Raw genomic sequence first — 18,753 nt, forward strand, 5'->3', positions numbered from 1 at the left:
CACCTTCTTGAGTTCTTTATATATATTGGATATTAGTCCCTTTTCTGATTTAGGATAGGTAAAGAGCCTTTCCCAATCTGTTGGTGGTTTTTTTGTCTTATTGATGGTGTCTTTTGCCTTGCAGAAGCTTTGCAGTTTCAGGAGGTCCCCCGTGTCAATTCTTGATCATACAGTACAAGCCATTGCTGTTCTATTCAAGAATTTGTCCCCTCTACCCATATCTTCAAGGCTTTTCCCCAATTTCTCCTCTATAAGTTTCAGTGTCTTTGATTTTATGTGAAGTTCCTTGATCCACTTAGACTTGACCTTAGTACAAGGAGATAGGAATGGATCGATTCGCATTCTTCTACATGATAACAACCAGTTGTGCCAGCACCATTTGTTGAAAATGCTGTCTTTCTTCCACTGGATGGTTTTAGCTCCCTTGTCAAAGATCAAGTGACCATAGGTGTGGGTTCATTTCTGGGTCTTCAATTCTATTCCATTGGTCTACTTGTCTGTCACTATACCAGTACCATGCAGTTTTTATCACAATTGCTCTGTAGTAAAGCTTTAGGTCCGGTATGGTGATTCCACCAGAGGTTCTTTTATCCTTGAGAAGAGTTTTTGCTATCCTAGGTTTTTTGTTATTCCAGATGAATCTGCTGATTGCACTTTCTAATTCGTTGAAGAATTGAGTTTTGATGGGGATTGCATTGAATCTGTAGATTGCTTTTGGCAAGATAGCCATTTTTACAATGTTGATCCTGCCAATCCATGAGCATGGGAGATCTTTCCATCTTCTGAGATCTTCTATAATTTCTTTCTTCAGAGACTTGAAGTTTTTATTATACAGATCTTTCACTTCCTTAGTTAGAGTCACGCCAGGATATTTTATATTATTTGTGACTATTGAGAAGAGTGTTGTTTCCCTAATTGCTTTCTCAGCCTGTTTATTCTTTGTGTAGAGAAAGGCCATTGATTTGTTTGAGTTAATTTTATATCCAGCTACTTCACCGAAGCTGTTTATCAGGTTTAGGAGTTCTCTGGTGGAATTTTTAGGGTCACTTATATACACTGTCATATCATCTGCAAAAAGTGATATTTTGACTTCATCTTTTCCAATTTGTATCCCTTTGATCTCCTTTTGTTGTCGAATTGCTCTGGCTAGGACTTCAAGTTCAATGTTGAATAGGTATGGAGAAAGTGGACAGCCTTGTCTAGTCCCTGATTTTAGAGGGATTGCTTCAAGCTTCTCACCATTTACTTTGATGTTGCCTACTGGTTTGCTGTAGATTGCTTTTATCATGTTTAGGTATGGGCCTTGAATTCCTGATCTTTGCAAGACTTTTATCATGAATGGGTGTTGGATCTTGTCAAATGCTTTTTCCGCATCTAACTAGATGATCATGTGGTTTTTGTCTTTGAGTTTGTTTATATACTGGATTACGTTGATGGATTTCCGTATATTGAACCATTCCTGCATCCATGGGATGAAACCTACTTGGTCAGGATGGATGATTGTTTTCATGTGTTCTTGGATTCGGTTAGCAAGAACTTTATTGAGGATTTTTGCATCAATATTCATAAGGGATATTGGTCTGAAGTTTTCTATCTTTGTTGGGTCTTTTTGTGGTTTAGGTATCAGAGTAATTGTGGCTTCATAGAATGAGTTGGGTAGAGTACCTTCTGTTTCTATTTTGTGGAATAGTTTGTGAAGAACTGGGATTAGATGTTCTTTGAAGGTCTGATAGAACTCTGCACTAAACCCATCTGGTTCTTGGCTTTTTTTGGTTGGGAAACTATTAATGACTGCTTCTATTTCTTCGGGGGATATAGGGCTGTTTAGATCATTAACCTGATCTTCATTCAACTTTGGTAACTGGTATCTGTCTAGAAACTTCTCCATTTCATCCAGGTTCTCCAATTTTGTTGAGTATAGCCTTTTGTAGAAGGATCTGGTGGTGTTTCGGATGTCTTCAGGATCTGTTTTTATGTCTCCTTTTTCATTTCTGATTTTGTTAATTAGAATGCTTTCCCTGTGCCCTCTAGTGAGTGTGGCTAAGGGTTTATCTATCTTGTTGATTTACTCAAAGAACCAGCTCCTTGATTGGTTGATTCTTTGAATAGTTCTTCTTGTTTCCACTTGGTTGATTTCGCCCCTGAGTTTGATTATTTCCTGTAGTCTACTCCTCTTGGGTGAATTTGCTTCCTTTTGTTCTAGCACTCTTAGGTGTGTTGTCAAGCTGCTAATGTGTGCTCTCTCTAGTTTCTTTTTGGAGGCACTCAGAGCTATGAGTTTTCCTCTTAGAAATGCTTTCATTGTGTCCTATAAGTTTGAGTATGTTGTGGCTTCATTTTCATTGAACTCTAAAAAGTCCTTAATTTCTTTCTTTATTCCTTCCTTGACCAGGGTATCATTGAGAAGAGTGTTGTTCAGTTTCCACGTGAATGTTGGCTTTCTATTATTTATTTTGTTATTGAAGATCAGCCTTAGTCCATGGTGGTCTGATAGGATGCATGGGACAATTTCAATATTTTTGTATCTGTTGAGGCCTGTTTTGTGACCAATTATGTGGTCAATTTTGGAGAAGGTACCATGAGGTGCTGAGAAGAAGGTATATCCTTTTGTTTTAGGATAGAATGTTCTCTAGATATCTGCCAGATCCATTTGATTCATAACTTCTGTTAGTTTCACTGTGTCCCTGTTTAGTTTCTGCTTCCATGATCTGTCCATTGGTGAAAGTGGTGTGTTGAAGTCTCCCACTATTATTGTTTGAGGTGCAATGTGTGCTTTGAGATTTACTAAAGTTTCTTTAATGAATGTGGCTGCCTTTGTATTTGGAGCATAGATATTCAGAATTGATAGTTCCTCTAGGAGGATTTTACCTTTGATGAGTATGAAGTGCCCCTCCCTGTCTTTTTTGATGACTTTGGGTTGGAAGTCAATCTTATCAGATATTAGAATGGCTACTCCAGCTTGTTTCTTCAGACCATTTGCTTGGAAAATTGTTTTCCAGGCTTTCATTCTGAGTTAGTGTCTCTCTTTTTCTCTGAGATGAGTTTCCTGTAAGCAGCAAAATGTTGGGTCTTGTTTGTGTAGCCAGTTTGTTAGTGTATGTCTTTTTATTGGGAATTGAGTCCATTGATATTAAGTGATATTAAAGAAAAGTAATTGTTGCTTCCTGTTATTTTTGTTGTCACAGTTGGCATTCTGTTCTTTTGGCTGTCTTCTTTTAGGTTTGTTGAGGGATTACCTTCTTGTTGTTTCTAGGGCGTGTTTCCCGTCCTTGTATTGGTTTTTTTCTGTTATTATCCTTTGAAGGGCTGGATTCCTGGAAAGATAATGTGTGAATTTGGTTATGTCGTGGAATACTTTGGTTTCTCCATCTTTGTTAATTAAGAGTTTGGCTGGGTATAGTAGCCTGGGCTGGAATTTGTGTTCTTTTAGTGTCTGTATAACATCTTTCCAGGATCTTCCTGCTTTCATAGTCTCTGGTGAAAAATCTGGTGTAATTCTGATAGGCTTGCCTTTATATGTTACTTGGCCTTTTTCTCTTACTGCTTTTAGTATTCTATCTTTATTTAGTTCATTTGTTGTTCTGATTATTATGTGTCGGGAGGTATTTCTTTTCTGGTCCAGTCTATTTGGAGTTCTGTAGGCTTCTTGTATGTTCATGGGCATCTCTTTCTTTAGATTTGGGAAGTTTTCTTTTATAATTTTGTTGAAGATGTTTGATGGTCCTTTGAGTTGAAAATCTTCATTCTCATCCACTCCTATTATCTGTTGGTTTGGTCTTCTCATTGTGTCCTGGATTTCCTGGATGTTTTGAGTTAGGATATTTTTGCATTTTCCATTTTCTTTGATTGTTGTGCAGATGTTCTCTATGGAATCTTCTGCACCTGAGATTCTCTCTTCCATCTCTTGTATTCTGTTGCTGATGCTCGCATCTATGGTTCCAGATTTCTTTCCTAGGGTTTCTATCTCCAGTGTTGCCTCAATTTGGGTTTTCTTTATTGTGTCTACTTCTCTTTTTAGGTCTTGGATGGTTTTATTCAATTCCATCACCTGTTTGGTTGTGTTTTCCTGCAGTTAAGGGATTTTTGTGTTTCCTCTTTAATGTCTTCTACCTGTTTGGTTATGTTTTCCTGCAATTCTTTAAGGGATTTTTGTGCTTCCTCTTTAATGTCTTCTACTTGTTTAGCAGTATTCTCCTGTATTTCTTTAAGTGAGTTATTAAAGTCCTTCTTGATGTCCTCTACCATCATCATGAGATATGCTTTTAAATCCAGGTCTAGCTTTTCAGGTGTGTTGGGGTGCCCTGGACTGGGCGAAGTGGGAGTGTTGGGATCTGATGATGGTGATTGGTCTTGGTTTCTGTTATTAAGATTCTTACGTTTACCTTTCGCCATCTGGTAATCTCTGGAGTTAGTTGTTATAGTTGTCTCTGTTTAGAGATTGTTCTTCTGGTGATTCTGATTACTGTCTATCAGCAGACCTCGGAGACAGGCTCTCTCCTCTGAGTTTCAGTGGTTAGAGCACTCTCTGCTGGCAAGCTCTCCTCTTACAGGGAAGGTGCACAGATATCTGGTGTTTGGACCTCCTCCTGGCCGAAGAAGAAGGCCCAAAACAGGACCATTCCCAGATGCTGTGTTGCTTTGGCAGGTCACAGATGCTGTCAGCTTCTGTGGTGCACACTCTCACCTGTGCAGACTAAGTTCCTAAGTTCGGCGGAGTCCCAGAACCAAGATGGCGCTCCGTGCCCCTGAGGCAGAGGGCTCCTGTGCAGGGTGGACCACTGTCCTCCAGCTGGGAGGGTGCAGGATGTCTGCGGCCCCAAAAGGGTGCTGCCTCAGTGGCTCTGTGGTTCCCGCCTGTCCCAGAAGCTGTCTGCCTCTGTGGTGCACACTCTCACCTGTGCAGATTAAGTTCCTAAATTCGGTGGAGTCCCGGAACCAAGATGGTGCTCCCTGCCCCTGAGGCAGAGGGCTCCTGTGCAAGGCAGACCACTGTCCTCCAGCTGGGAGGGTGCCGGATGTCTGAGGCCCCAAAAGGGTGCTGCCTCAGTGGCTCTGTGGCTCCTGCCTGTCCCAGAAGCTGTCTGCCTCTGTGGTGCACACTCTCACCTGTGCAGATTAAGTTCCTAAGTTCGGCAGAGTCCCGGAACCAAGATGGTGCTCCCTTCTCCTGAGCAAGTTATTCCTTTTAAAAGCCATCCTATTTGAAGAAGTTGTGGTATTTTATGCTAGGTAAGTTCTGTATTATTTTACTTCAGTAAAGTACAGATATAATTGTATTTATCTTTAAAGAGTTTTAAAATAAATACTCTTATTTTGAAATAAATACTTAAATAGTGACCATAGCAACAAGGGAAATGTTCTAGTTGCTAACTGCCCAAGAATTGCTGGTTTCTGTCCCTTCTAAATAAGTGGTAGATAAGGAATTAAGAAATATTTGAGAAAAAAATAGGTGCTAGGCAAAGTGACAGTAAATATAACTTCTAATGTTTAGAGTATCTAATCAGGCATGCATATAACTTGACTGTTTAGCCTATCATTGTCTGTTAAGGTGGCAGAGACTGGAGATAGAGCAGGGTCTAGCTCTGAGTGTCAGAGGAAAATCATTACTTCATGATAGGGTGACAAAGAGTGGCTGGAGATGGAAAGAACTGGTGGGTGGATCTGTAGTAGAAGGACTACACAAATAGGGAACTCTTGTGAATGTGGCTAAGAGTCAAGGTGGGACTTCTAACTTGAAGCTCCATACCACAGTTCTGTTCAGTGAAAACTGATGTGACTACATATACATTTGATACTCTGAATGCAGTATAAAGAATGGATTAAACTAAGCAGAAAGGTCCCTTAATGAAATGGTTCTCAGCCTTCCTAATGCTGTGACCCTTCGATACAGTTCCTCATGTCGTAACCCTCAATCATAGAATTATAAAATTATTTCTTTTCCACTTCATAACTGTGATTTGGGTACCTTATGAACTGAAATGTAAATATCTGATATGCAGGATATCTGATATGTGACGGCAGTGGGGGTCATCACCCACAGGTTGAGAGCCATTGCCTTGATGAATTCAGTTTATCTAGAAGAAACTGTTTAATAGTGGTCCAAGAAATTATGATAGTGGTTTATCTGCCCTAGCAGCTCAGGTTTCATGGAGTTGGGCAGGTAATTAGTCACAAAGTATTTAAGTATGGAAGGTCCACACCTTAGTTCTAGCATTTAGGAAGCAGAGACAGGTGGATCTCTGTCAGTTTGAGGCCAACCTGGTCTACATACAGAGCCTGGGCCAGTTAGGGCTACATAGTGAGACCCCTAACTTTTTTTTTTCAGTCCAGTCATTATTCTCCTCCAGGACTGCCCTTCAAATGTTCTTCCTCCTGTTCCTCCTCCTTTCCCATCTCCAGGAGGATGTCCCCACCCCACCTCCACCAGAGCTCCCCACTCCCTGGGGCCTCAAGTCTTTCTAGGGTTAGGTGCATCCTCTCTCACTGAGATCAGACCAAGCAGTCCTCTGTTCTATATGTGTCGGGGGCCTCATATCAACTGGTGTATGCAACATGGTTGGTGGCTCAGTGTCTAGGAGGTTTTAGGGGGCAGGGAACAGATTAGTTGAGTCTGCTGGTCTTCCTATGGTGTCATCCTCCTCCTCAGCTTCCAGCTTTTCCCTAATTCAACCACAGGGGTCTCTGGCTTCTGTCCATTGGTTGTGTATAAGTATCTGCATCTGACTCTTTCAGCTGCTTGATGGGCCTCTCTGAGGGCAGCCATGCTAGTCTCTTGTTTCTAAGCACACCTTAGCATCAGTAATAGTGTCAGGCCTCAAAGCCTTTCCTTGAACTGGATCCCAATTTGGGCCTGTCACTGAACGTCCTTTCCCTCGGTCTCTTCTCCACTTCTGACCCTGCAGTTCTTTTAGACAGGAATAATTCTGAGTCAGAGTTTTTGTCTGTGAGATGGCAACCCCATCCCTTGAAAACTAAAACAGGAGAAGACCAGCCAACAAACAAAAACCCAAAGCAAGCATGGACTTTGGACTGATTCTCTAGTAGAGACAAGAAAATGGTCAGAACATTACCAAACCCAAGTGCTGCTCACTCAGGATAAGAATATGAAGTGACCTTAAAATAGATCACTTTTGCAGTTTTCTCAGATTCTGAATTGCTTTTATTGAATGTGTGGAAAGATGCTGGAGGTAGTGCAAAGAACTGTTGTATGCGAGCATGCTTAGACTGGAATGCTGTTTGCAACAATTTTATGTGTGATCCCTTGGAAAAGCAGATGTAATTCAATTTTCCAGAAACCACGGGCTTTATTTTACAGGATTCTGACACTAAGACTTATTTTTGAGTCATTGCTGGGGTGAAACACAGCAAGTTTTATCATGATGTATCCCCCTGTCCTCTGCCCATCATCCTTACTGGAGATCTTTGTGAATGGCAGCACCTAATGCATACACATCACTGAGTCCTCCAAACTGAATAATCCTATAGACTCTGCTGAGAGAGCCCTGACGAGCACCACTGGCTACCTTTTTCAGTGTGTGTATGATCATGACTGAGTTCTCAGCATGATGACACAATACAGTCTAATGGAAACCTTGTGTTTTTTGCTTTTCAAATTTGGAGGAGATGGAATTATCACTCCAGTTGTAACTGTCAGAACCCTCCTAATGAATGTTACCTGCTAATGCATACTATTAATGTAATTATATCAACATTAGTCATAGCAGACACTTATTGATGGTTGAAGAAATGAGTCACCATTCTCTTTAAAAAATAAATGATCCCCTTTTATCCTGACAGCAGTTGTGAGAGTTGATTGTCATAAATACCATTATCCCCAGTTCAACAGTAAGCCTCATAGTCAATCTGCCTTACCACATAAGATGACTGAGTAATGTCAATACTTGTTCTTTTTGAGTAATTGAAACATATATCATTAGAAGAAAATGGGATCTTAAAAATAATTTAATAGAAAATTCTCGTTCTAGTACATTCCCAAACAAGAAGTAACTGAAATCCTTTGTCTTAAATTAACTTTTTATATGAGGAGTTGGCAGGTCATCCCTGTCTAGGGTAAGAATATCTTGGGCTCTGCAAGCTATAGGAGCTCTTGCTGTAGAGCAGGGTAGCTATACCCAGTGTACACTTCAACTTCTATTGGAATGGCTTTCAAAGGCTCATGTCATAAAGGCTTGTCAACTTATCATGGACTTGTTGTGTCACTTGCAAGAAGTAAGGCTATTGGTGTATACCCTGCTGTCTTACCTGTTCTCAGACCCAGAAGGTTGGAGTCAGATAGTTTTGCACGAAATTTCCTAAACCCACATGCCAGAAGCATCTTCTCCTTATAAGCCAGGTGGGCTTTTAATCACAGTATGATGGAAAAATAATGCCAACAATTGGTAGTACTGGCAGTGTGTGTGTGTTTATGTGTAACTATTGCAACTAGTGATGTCATTAAGAAACTTTTGGAAATGTTTCATGAAGATTTGGAAAAGTTTGAAGTCATGGGTTAAAGAGAGCTTAGAATTTGTGAGTAGAGCTTAGTAGACGATTCCTGTGAGGGCCAAAATATGGCAGCAATGAGTGCCTATAGGCAGTGCTCAAAACGTATGAGATGGGAAGATGGACTCAATTTGGAATCAAACTCTAGTCCAGTCTTGTTCCACAGCAACAAGGGCTATAAATGCATTTCTGTCCATACCCTGTGCCTTGCGACTCTGTGCATGCCTGAGTTGTAAGTGGATGGGATAAAACCCCAACACAAGGATCTTGCTCACTTGATTTTCCCATAAAGCTTTTGATAGAAATGATACCTACAATCATTTAAGTGACTGCACAATATAAAAAGATGTGAATTGTGGCATCAATCAAAAACTCAATTCACATAAAAAGATGTGAATTGTGACATCAATCAAAAACTCAAACTGGAGGAAGCTTAAATTTTGAATTCTTCCTTGTGATTTAAGTTGCCAATACCCATTATGTTTTCTATATTCTTCTGGATAATGACAAATTAAATACAATGTTAGATTTATTATTTATTCCATTTGTGTGAATGTTTGCAATGTATATATGTATATGCACCACATTTATACCTATGGCCATGGAAATCAGAAGAGGGCACTGGATTCCTTGAAAATGCAGTTACAGATGGTTGCAAGTCAGCCTGGGTGCTGGGAACCCAACTTAGATCTTCTGGGAGAAAGTGCTCTTCTTAACAATTGAACTATCTTTCCATCCCTGAGATGTGTCTTTAATGTGTATAGGTGTCTGAGGGTTTCCATTGCTGAGAAGAGACACCATGATCAAGGAAACTCTTATAAGAGACACCATTTAATTGGGGCTGGCTTACTGGTTCAGATTATCATCATGGCAGTGTCCAGGCAGACATGGTGCTAGAGAAGAGGCTAACATTTGTACATCTTGATCTGAAGGCAGTCCAGGCAGCCTGGAGGCAGGTCTCAAAGCCCAACAGTGACACAGTCCCTCCAACAAGGTCACACCTCCTAAAAGTGTCACACCCTGGGCCAAGCATATTCAAACACATGAATTTGTGGGGGCTAAACCTATTCAAATAACTATAATATATTTTTTTGTCTGGATTTAAATCTGTATACCAATATTTGCCTGATGTTCATGGAGGACTAAAGCAGATGCTTTGATAGGTATACAAGTGATAAATCCAAATAGTGGAAACAAACCACTACAGAAACCTCTCAGTCACAAAACATAGCAGCTAGAGAAGCAAAGGACGTATTCAAAAAAAAAAATTAACTATGGAAGGGATACTCCTCCCAGAGCAATATAAAGGCTGACTGTGGACATAGACATTTTTCTAAATCTCCAGATTCAATCACCCCTGTCTAGTCCCCAATTCAGTAGCAGAAAACTTGTTACTGTCTCCCTTTCCTCTCTCAACTCATCTCCAGTGGACCACAAAGATCTTTTCCCTCAACCATCCTTCCCCCAATTAGTCCTTGTTTCGGGAAATAGTAAATAATGACCAGCAAGCTTCCCATGCTAGCAGACCTTATGGCTCCAGCCAGATGATCTCAACTCAGCCGTCTCTTTTGGCTAGAACTCCCGAGTCCCTTGGAGGATCGCTGCTGCCAGCTCCATGCAATGACCATCCACCCATGGTCAGCCATCACAACACCCATTTACCCAGTAGAATCTAAACTCTTATAGCTTACAATTAATCAATCAGATTTATATATCAATAAATTATCAGTTTACAAGATGCCAATACAATAATTTCAGATAATGATAAAAGCTTTATCCCAATTATTCTAACCTTATTATATCATAACTACCTGTGACTGGTCAAAGCTATGCTGGTTTACACCCTCCTCCATTTTGCCTCGCTCCTTTCTCCATGAGATTCTCTCTGCCTCTGCAACTCTTAGTGTTGCCTCTCTTTTCTTTGTCCAATCACAGGCCTCTTGCTGCCCTAATGTAATTGGACAGGGAAACTCTTATGACAAGTCTATGATCCTAGCCTCCAATTCTAGTGGGCAGCCCCTGCTTACACACAGCCATGACTTTCAGAAAACTACTGGGGATGGGAACGCCTGTAGTCTTCCTTTGTTCCCCCTGATCCAATCCCCTAGTCTCATTCCTAGCAATAGAACACCTGTGGCAACCTTACCTGCCTCCCTCATTCCCATATCCTGTGAATGCCACAGATACTCCCCTTCGAATGCCCACCCATTGCTTTGTCTCAGTTTCTAATCCCAGGAGGACTTCCTGCTAATCAAAGTAGGCTGGCAGAAGATTTACATTTCTCCTTTTGCACCTTCCAATGCAATTCCCTCAAATCTAGTGCTCTGTTCTGTTGCAGAATAGATTGCAAAGATCTTTTTTCACAATCTTCCTTCCTTGCTTAACTCATCTAGCTATCTGAGCTTACCACACCAGCAGGCATTCCCTGTGAACACATTAGCTAAGCAGACCAGGCAAACAAGCTAACTGAAGACCTTTACCAATTTCCCTTCTTCTCCAACCTCAAGCATCCAGTCTCATCCCTATCACTGCATTAATCAGAACACCTGCAGCAGCCTTTCTTAGCCCACTGCCCACATCTCATGTGGATCTCACAGATCTCCCATCATCCCAAAGATCCCTCTGTCCACTTGCTGCTTGCTTTATCCCAGGCCTCACTTCCAGCGGTCACTCTGCTCATCTACAGACCACTGCTACCTGGGAAGCAGATAGGCTGTCAGTAGATCTTCCTTGCTCCTTCTGTTCCCCCAGATCCAGTTCCCCAGTGTCAGCCCCAGTGCTATAGTAGACCCCCTGGGTGGTCTCTCTTCACTGTCTTGCCACATTCTAAGGAGATGAAATGAACAGGCCATGGTGGAATAATTTATTCTCCTCCCTCTGTGAACCCCTTCAGTCATGTAGTCTATCCCCAACTAAATCTTAGTTCCCAACATCCAGAAACAACCTTCTTCATGAAACCCTTCATGCAACTATCAGGTGCAAAGAAAATTCCTACCAGAAAACACAGCCATCACACTCTCTGAAAATTAAGACAGGAAACTGAAACCTAGGAACAAGACACCCAACCAATGAAGACAGATCTGGAAATTAGCACCTACACCTATAATCAACCCAGTTCAATAGTTTCTTATACTATATGTATCCAAATCAAATGTTCCTCCTCTCAGAGGGTTAGGCCTTGAAAAACTTGCCTTAGAAAATGGAAATATCATTAAGGGAAAATTATTTAATATCTCTTCACCCAGATATTATAGCTTAGAGCCCTATAGAGCGTCAGTCATTTGTCCTTATGCAGACACATGTCTGGCAAGAAGCAGCGCGTAGCCAACATTGAGAGCATGGCACTTTAGTTTCAATGGCACACTGGGGCAACAAATAAAAAAAAGACCAAAAAACAAAATCCAAACTCAATGAATGGTTTCTACTGAGTCAATAGCAATTCTCTCCAGTCACAGAAAGTTTGAAACTCCCATGTCAAAATATTTTAAGTTAGAACAATCTGCATATTTTTGTGACTTGCCAAATTTTTGTTTTATATCATGAAACTTAAAAGTTTTTGGTAGGTGATCTAGATAAACATTACATGATTTCTGTAAGCAGACTAACTGAAGTTCACTCATCAATCAAAGAGGCTGTATGTAGTTACACCATCAACTACAAAGTCCACTACACACTACCTTGAACCTGTAGAAAAACATCCATGTATACCTATATTTGTAAATGTTTTTAACATATTTGCTGTGTTAATATAATTTAAAATGGAAAACATCATTAAATGGCATTTTCAGAAGATAAAGTATCTTGATTACAGTGAAAACAGACAATGTGTTCAAAGACCCAGAAACCTCTAATGTAGGTACATCGTATATATGAGCAATGCTATGAAAGCCTCTGCAAGCATTCTGAGCCTTCATCCAAAGTGCATGTGGACTTAGTAAATAACCTCAATCATTATAATTGTTTTCTCTTTTAAATTAACAATCATCGTTTAAAACTTCAATAATTTTAAAGATATTTTATGAGTTTTAGTAAAAGCTTTTACTTTTTTCTTGACTGTTTAAAATACAAAGTTTTGGTTCTGTTACTTTGACCTTTCAAATAAAGATAGAAACAACAGCGTGCATTCCAGTATAACATTAAGACTTTCATAAAACACTTATCCTTAAAAATGTTTAAATCAAAAGAAAATTTAAAATTCTGTGTAGTTGATGTTTACATTAAAATATTTTTCTTATTTACTGTTTTTTGGTTTTGTTTTTGTGGTTTTGTGTTTTTGGGTTTTTTTGGAAGCTATTATTTTCCCTGTCTGCTAGGCTTGATGGTGGCTTGGAAAGATTTAAAAAAGCTGTTGGCAAGCATTTGCTGTGGGTTTCCCTGATAGCTCATAACTTAATTTGTATCCATTTATCACAATTCTGTCTTGATCTTCATGAAGGCATTGAGACTCGTTCCGAGTGAGTCAGTTCAATGTGAGGTGCTTGATCTTTGTTTCTTATTTTTGTTTTTTGAAGTAAGTTCATTAAATTAAAATAATTTTATTAATAGATTTCATATAATTTTTAAATAGTTGAAGCAAGTTAAAAGTTTTTGAAGAGCTCTTCTGATCCTGGAGATAAACCCTGCTTTGATCTGTTTAGTGGCTGGCTGCTTCTACCAGCTGTTGGATGGGTCCCATGCACTCTTGAAAAGTCATGCTTTGGCTGTGCTGAGCCTAATTTACCCATTTACTTTTTTGTACACATGTGGATCATTTTATAGTATCTATTGTGTCAAAATCACTGGTCTGAGTCTGTTTTCTTCTAAGTCACTTATTTGATAATTACCAGTACTTTTTTCCTGACCACCCTTCCTTCCACATTTGTTGGCTTTGAGCAATGTGTTATTTGGATACATTTAAGCTCCAGAAATTAAGTTTTGTCTTAGTCAAATAAACAGTCTCTTTCCTCTCGTGCCACAAATCTTGACTTCTTTCTCTAGCTTTCCTGGAAACACGAACAATGAAATTAAGAGTGGCCAAGTGGAGTTTTATTATACTTAATATTTAGTTCTGGTCCTCTAACAAATGTACCTGTCCTTGGAGATGAATGAAAATCACATTTTAAATTATTAAACATTAATTGGAATTCATCTGGGACCAGTACTATATTAGTAGGACACTCAAGAAATTTAAAGCATGTGTAGGATTGAGTGTAGGAGAGAGGAGGCACAGATGGGCTTGTGCAAACCCTGGGATCCAGAGCCCTTGCCACCCATGGAGCTGTCCAAGGTTAAGTACATAAGCCATTTGCTAGTTCACTCATTAATTATGGGTGACATGTTAGCCAGCACAATTTTACAGTGTCTACATGATACTGGTACTTATGTAGATTTAAAAGTCAACTTGTATTTTGAAGCCTTCAGCATCATAAAGCAGTGTTCTTTCAGCAAGGGGTTCAGCATCAAGGGGTACACTCCGTGACAGCATTACTGAAGAGGACTTTATATCCCTTAGTCAGCCCTCTGACTTTAAGTTCTATCCTTGAGTAAATTTTTTTGCAGTTGTCTGGAGTTTGGTAAATTAGCTTGCTTTTTTTTTCTTTGCGAGCCTATCATCAGCAATTCCAATCCACTTAAATATTACAAACCCGTAGGAAGGAGGCTTTGAAGAGTTAGTTTGATCAATGTTATAAAAGAATCTCTTCAATTCATCCATTTAAAGATAGTTGGTAAACAATGCTTTACAGGACTTCTAAATGGGAACCAACATCTCTTGCTCTAGGTAGTGAGCATTGAGGGCCTGCGTATCAAGCACAAATTTACAGGCTACACTGCACTGGTGGGAAGACTAGCATTTTAACTTTCACACTTCTGGCCATGTTACAGCTCACTATACTAGAGTTGGTCTTAATATAAGCTGCATCACCTCTGTGAGTTGTCAGAGAAGCAGAGCTGAGAAAGTCCCAGAGTCATATCCTCTCACTGTCTACCTAGCATCCGGTTAGCTCATTGGAAAGCCCTTCTGCTTTTAATTTTCTTGAAAAACATTTGCCTTTTTCTTATTTTAGATTCTTTGTGGAATGCCATTTTTTCTTTCTTTTGCATTTAATTGTACTTATATCATTTAGATTATAAAAGAAAATAGCTTTATGTGCATATTTTCAATTAAATGTGTTTAATGACAAGTTCTTAAACATTGCTGTTGAACATCTATTGAACAAATGTATACTAAGAATCATTGTATAAGTCTCTTTAAAATAAACATTATAGGATTTGGGACATAACTCAAAAGTTTGTATGCATGCTAGGCTTAATCTCCAGCAATAAAAGAAAAATAAACAGTTTAATATAGATATTTTTACCTGAAAAAATGCATCATTAGGGTGGAAAAACATTTCTTTATGGTGTAGCATGAACATAATAGGATGTATGTTCCTATGAAATGTATTTCCATAGGGAAGAGCAGGACAGAAGGGCTGCCCATATAGGAGCATGAGGGGAACATACACTTTAAATGTTTCTAGTTAGTAAGCATACATAATAAGGACATGTCTAATACTGAGAAAATATTTTAAATTAGTTATTTCAGAAGAGCACACACATTTCTTAGCATTCTTGGTATCATTTGTACTGCTTCTCAGCTTTCCTAAGGTCGCAACCCATTCATGTTGTCATGATCACAGCAATAACATTATTTTGTTGCTACTCATAACTGTAATCTTGCTACTGTTATGATTCATCATCTAAATGCCTGCGTTTTCCAATGGTCTTAGATCACCCTGAGAAAGCGACTTTCAACCCCTGCAGGGGTCACCACCCACAGGTTGAGAACTGCTAACTTATGTTTATACTTAACAAATTATCTTGAAGGATCACTCTGAGGTTCATTAAGTTTTAATTAAATTGTAATCGTTTGATTTATTAATTATTTCGGAATTTCACACAATGTACCCTGATCACTTTTGCTTCTGATTCCTCCCAGTTCCCTGCTCCAATACTTGTATCCTCCCCGCAAGGAGAAAAAAAATACGCCAAGTTTGATTTGTGTTACCCATATATTCATTAGAGCATGATCAAACTCCCTGTGGCCAGTCCCTTAATGCCATGTTTTCTTAAATACTGATATTGCTAAAAACGATGTTCCATAGAAAATGCTCTGGGTTTATTATAGATATAGATAATTATTTATTAGAGATGTCAGGCACAGTAAAATAATGTACATTTTGTTCACTTGAATTTTATTAATGTTTTATAGGCTAAGAAAAAATATTATTAGTTAAACTTGAATTTTATTAATGTTTTATAGACTAAGAAAAATATATTATTAGTTAAACTTAGTGGAATCATATTTTTATGTAATTGGTATGATTTTCAACATAATGGTAGCATATTTTTCAGTGTTGTATTTCCATTGAATATTTACCTCAAATTTAAGAGAGGAGTGATTCACTTACTAGGTGTGTATTGCCTAAAAGACATTGGAAATTATTAACATGGATTGACAAGATGAATCAACTATCGAGTTGTGCTTTGAGCTTTACTTCTCTCACGAGGAAGGCGAAAGACAACAGCGTTGTGCTTGCCTTTCAGGTGCACTGCTTTGACTCCACCTTAGTGCCGCTCGCCCAGAAGATGGAAAGCCTGGTGTGGATTAGGGGATTAGCAAAGGAAGTGAAAGAAAGGAATATTCTACTAAGTGGACTCCTCCTAAACTACTCACAGGTAGGTACTGTGCTAACATTTACAAAATGCATGTTTTCATACTTCTCGTAGTAGGAAAATGATTTTGATAAAGCAAATGGATGATGATGGTGCAGAAAATGATGACTGGAAAATTATTCATCTGGGACTCTTGAGAGTGTTTAGGGGGGAAAGCTTTTGTACACGAGTTTAAGAAGGTGAGTTTGCGTCACAAGAACCTGTGTAGGAGCTGATGCTAGACGGTGGCTCAGTAAACACAATGCTCTTAAAGAGAAAGAGGACATGGAGACGGGAGAGTCTACAGCAATGCTTATGCCAGCTAGGAGAGGCAATGTCTCATACAAGGTAAATGGAAGGACGAATACTTGAAACTGTTCTTGGATCTCCACTTGTGTGCTCTACCAGGAGAACATGAATACAACTCTCATATATGCACACACATACACATGGATTTACTTATCACTTCATGGGCTGTAATGTGTCTCACATATTACATAAATAAAATAAAATTAAAAATTAAAATAAAAATCAAAACGAATACTTTAGAGAAAAGATGGAAGCACTGCATTTTGACCAGTTGTCGATCTCTGTGACAATGTTCATCATTTACAAATGGAAACTTCTTTAATGAGTGTGAGAGCTATATTTATCTGTGGAAAGAAGAAAGGAAAACTGTTTACAATACAGTTAGAGATTGGATTCACTGAGGAGAATGGCACTAATAGGTTGTCTTGTAGGGTCAATGACTGCTGCAGCCACAGAGAGTTGACTAGATTTAGTGTCAGACATAAATTTCCTCCCATTAAGCAGGCATTAAATCCAAACAGACATCAGGCGTATTCAGTAACAATTGATGTATCTATAATATAACTCCTATTCCTAAGGCTCAGGGAAATTCCTGGAAGATGGGAAAGAAAGATTCAAGAGCCAGAGGACCAGGGTACCCACTGCTGCTTGGTAATGTCTTCTAGACATGACAGGAAAGCCGCACCCATGGAATTTCAATATGGCTGCCTAAACAAGACCTGCATAAGGGTAACAACCCTTGACATAGCAGCCTGATTGGAGGGAATTTCACAAGGTTCCACCCTTAGATGAAGAGCTATAGGTAATCATTGGCTGCTAAGAGAAGGAAAGTCAGTTTTCTCCAGGCATGAACTCTATGATAGGTTATCTAATCATAAATAAAAAGTCCTAGCCATATGTACATATGAGGAGTACTGAATAGCCTCAGTAGGTTATGTCCTCGGTAGATTTTATGTGTACTTGTTACATATGTATGCATATAGATATGTTTATCTACCAATAATTAAAGGAGCAGTGACTAATTTGAGAGGTGGTAGGAGGTGTAGGAGGAGCTGGAGAGGAGAAAAGGACGAGAGAAAATGATGTAAATATTGTTCATGCACGAAATCCCCCCTTCAGAAAATTAAGAAAACAAAACCCTACAAGAAAATAGTAAGCCAGCAAGTGCCAACTATTAGATAGTTCACATAAGGCTGCCAGATTTGGTAAACAGGAATACTTCAGATAACATGTTAACTATTTTCCAAGTTGGAATTTAAACTTCAGATTTAACTGAGCTCTTTTGTTTTATGGTAAATCCTGTTGAATTATGTCCCACGCCCTGTGGCAAACCTGAAATTGCTTAATTTTGTATCATTTTCATAATATTGGAAGTCAAGTGCTCTCTACCAGTACATGGTACTTAAGCACTTAAAATGAATGCCTGGCATCCAGAGGCTCATAGAACACAGCCCTTAACTAGAGAAAAGCCTTTGTTACTATGCTAGTAGCAGCACTTAGTTAAATGGAAGGCAAGGTGCTTTCCTCTTAATCATTCTTTGTACAAAGGAATGGGATTTCAAACAGCTTTTAGAGAATCTCATTGAGAAGTTGGAATTGCCTTTTTTCGTGATACATAGCTGTCATTAGACCTCTGGCTACTTTATGATGTCATCTTTGAGGTCTCATGGAGATGGCTCAGAAAATATGACAGTTGCTTTTGGAGTGGTTTGGAATAAATTTGATTCATTACTGGCTTTCCAGGTAATCACAGATATTTAAAACTTGCATATGGGTAGAACATAGAGTGATGGCTCTATGTGTAAAAGAGCTTGCAGAGGACCTAAGTTTAATTTTCAGCTTCCACGCTGGGCAGGTTACAGCCACCTGTAAGGCCAGCTCCAAGGGATTTGAAACCATTTTCTGGTGTGTGCTCACACCTGTACACATGTGTGCATGTACACACACATATTTGTGTGCAAATGTAAAATAAATAAATAAATAAACAATTCTTTTAATGTATGTAGGTGTGAGCAATCAGCAAAAGAATGCATTTTCACATACAGCTACAATTTGTCATATTCTCTGCAGGTACATTTCTTAAATAGGTAAACTTTAATGTAATATAATGATCATTAGCCATACAGGCATGTGGGGCATTTGCAACACTACATGGCACTGTGAGGTCGGAAGATAACTGGAGCTGAGAATGACATTAGTTTCTCTGTACAAGTTAGTGAGTCTTGAAAATATAAAGAGCATTTTTTTTTAGGCAGTACTTTAGCCTTC

The 18,753-nt window shown here is 39.1% G+C and overlaps 1 protein-coding gene across 2 annotated transcripts in view; it reads left to right on the plus strand.

Annotated features, from left to right (window-relative positions):
• The window catches only part of Crppa (CDP-L-ribitol pyrophosphorylase A), a 321,431-nt gene that overhangs the window by 158,347 nt on the left and 144,331 nt on the right, over nucleotides 1-18,753 (plus strand). For both annotated transcript variants that reach the window (XM_021179106.2, XM_021179109.3), the window contains exon 9: nucleotides 16,069-16,200. In XM_021179106.2, coding sequence (XP_021034765.1) covers nucleotides 16,069-16,200 — 132 coding nt within the window. The remainder of the gene's footprint in view (nucleotides 1-16,068; nucleotides 16,201-18,753) is intronic.

Source organism: Mus caroli, unplaced genomic scaffold (assembly GCF_978045245.1).
Source record: "Mus caroli unplaced genomic scaffold, Mus_caroli_1 scaffold_14, whole genome shotgun sequence".
In the NCBI taxonomy this organism is placed as follows: Eukaryota; Metazoa; Chordata; class Mammalia; order Rodentia; family Muridae; genus Mus; species Mus caroli.